Here is a 1802-nt window from a genome sequence, read left to right on the forward strand (position 1 = left end):
AAAAGAGTGAGACAGGTAGCGCGCAAAAGTAAAAGTGGAACCGAGAGTGGTATGCCGCTGCTGCGGCTTATATTCAGGTGCGGCTTATAGTCCGAAAATTACGGTAGTCATTTGTTCTGGGAATGTCATTTTCGAGCCTGAGCCTGAGACCTGAAAAACAGGCTCGGGGCTTAACTGGTTAAGGGGAACTTTTTCAATGTAAATGTCAACAGAATCATTTCGGTACAATACCTTTTCTAAATGTTTTCCAAATTCACATTTATCAAGTTAAAAGAATATAAGCACAATTAAGAAAGCATAAACTGTCTAATTGAAAAAGTGCTAGTTTTGAAATTGCACTGTTTACGCACTTGCACTGTTTTAACTTCAGCTAAATGTTTGGTAAATGTTTACAGAGAGATCATGTGATAAGCCTGTACATTGTCTGTTTTTCCACAGCTTTGCTGGAGGCTGAAGCTCGTTTCAAGGAGAACAAAATCAAACGAGAGGCCAAGGAAGCGCAAGAAAACAGCCGAAAGCCACCCCCTTATAAGTTTATCAAGGTGTGAAATCTAAAAGTGTTTTCCCTTTTTCTCCTTTGTTCAAGTATTCAGTTAATGAATCTGAAGAGTTTGCTTTCCTACTTTTATAGATATCATTTGTTATTGATTTTTCCTGACGTTGATTGTTTTTTCTTTTTCTTCTGCCTTCAGGTGAATAAACCGTACGGTAAGGTTCAGGTCTACACTGCGGACATTTCTGAGATCCCGAAGTGTAACTGCAAGCCGTCAGTGGACAGGCCGTGTGGGTTTGAGTCGGAGTGTCTGAACCGCATGCTGCAGTACGAGTGTCACCCGCAGGTGTGTCCCAGCGGGGTGCGCTGCTGTAACCAAGACTTCACCAAACGCCTCTACCCCGAGACCAAGATCATCAAGGCGCCCGGGAAGGGCTGGGGCCTGATCTCTCTGCGGGACATCAAGAAGGTGAGCCCAAGGCCTGTCCTGCAATACGACTGCTTAAAGTAACACCAGCCATTTAAATTTACATTTGACCAGAAAAGACTAATGTTCAATGTTTCCTTATTTTAGGGATATCATGAGTAAAGAATGTTATTCTACATGTACGTTTTGTTTTACTTCCATATTGTTTTCAGCCTCGCAGATTCCTAATCAGGCTCAACTTAAGACACTGTGCATGAGATTTCGTTTTGTCAGCTAATCTACCCAGAGCATACTGTGTAGAGCAGGGATGGGCAACTTGGATGGTGGTGGGGGCCACATCATTTATGTACTGGCCACCAGGGGGCCTCAGATTCACTTTGAACACACACACACACAAATTCCATGTGTTGTATGTAATTATTAACAAACATACTAAGTCTGACATCTTCATTGACATTTTACAATCTTTCAGGGAACATCCTCTAATAAGCTCACTAAACAAATATCAGTTCACAGACATTTTATTTAATTTGTACAAGTGGCATGTTTGTATTGAACCGGTTATTTAACAGTGGAATAAAACTATTTTAAACTATTGGAAAGCACGGAAAATGTGTCTGCATTGAGATTAACCATTAAGATGAATGAAGTCATGAACATGAAGTCATGAACACTAACACAGACATTAGTTGTCTAACTTAGAACCCTAAAAACACTTGTAGCCTGTCTCTGCATTCCCCTTATTCCACAATAAGGGGAATGTCAACACAGACACCTGTCAGCCCGCACTCTGCTGTTCCTCAGCGCCGCTCCCCCTCCCTCCCGCTGAAATTATGAATGAAAAGTGTAATAATCATAGATAACACGGCAGGGTCCGTGACA

The 1802-nt window shown here is 41.7% G+C and overlaps 1 protein-coding gene across 1 annotated transcript; it reads left to right on the forward strand.

Annotated features, from left to right (window-relative positions):
* Positions 1–395: 395 nt before the first annotated feature.
* On the forward strand, positions 396–962 carry LOC104942822 (histone-lysine N-methyltransferase NSD2-like; the record flags this gene model as incomplete). Its single annotated transcript, XM_010768121.1, has 2 exons — positions 396–542; positions 693–962. Coding segments are annotated over 2 exons (417 nt in total), but the record flags the coding sequence as incomplete, so codon positions are not given.
* Positions 963–1802: the final 840 nt, after the last annotated feature.

The sequence above is a fragment of the Notothenia coriiceps genome, unplaced genomic scaffold (assembly GCF_000735185.1).
Source record: "Notothenia coriiceps isolate Sejong01 unplaced genomic scaffold, NC01 NC01_scaffold00005200, whole genome shotgun sequence".
NCBI classification, from domain to species: Eukaryota; Metazoa; Chordata; class Actinopteri; order Perciformes; family Nototheniidae; genus Notothenia; species Notothenia coriiceps.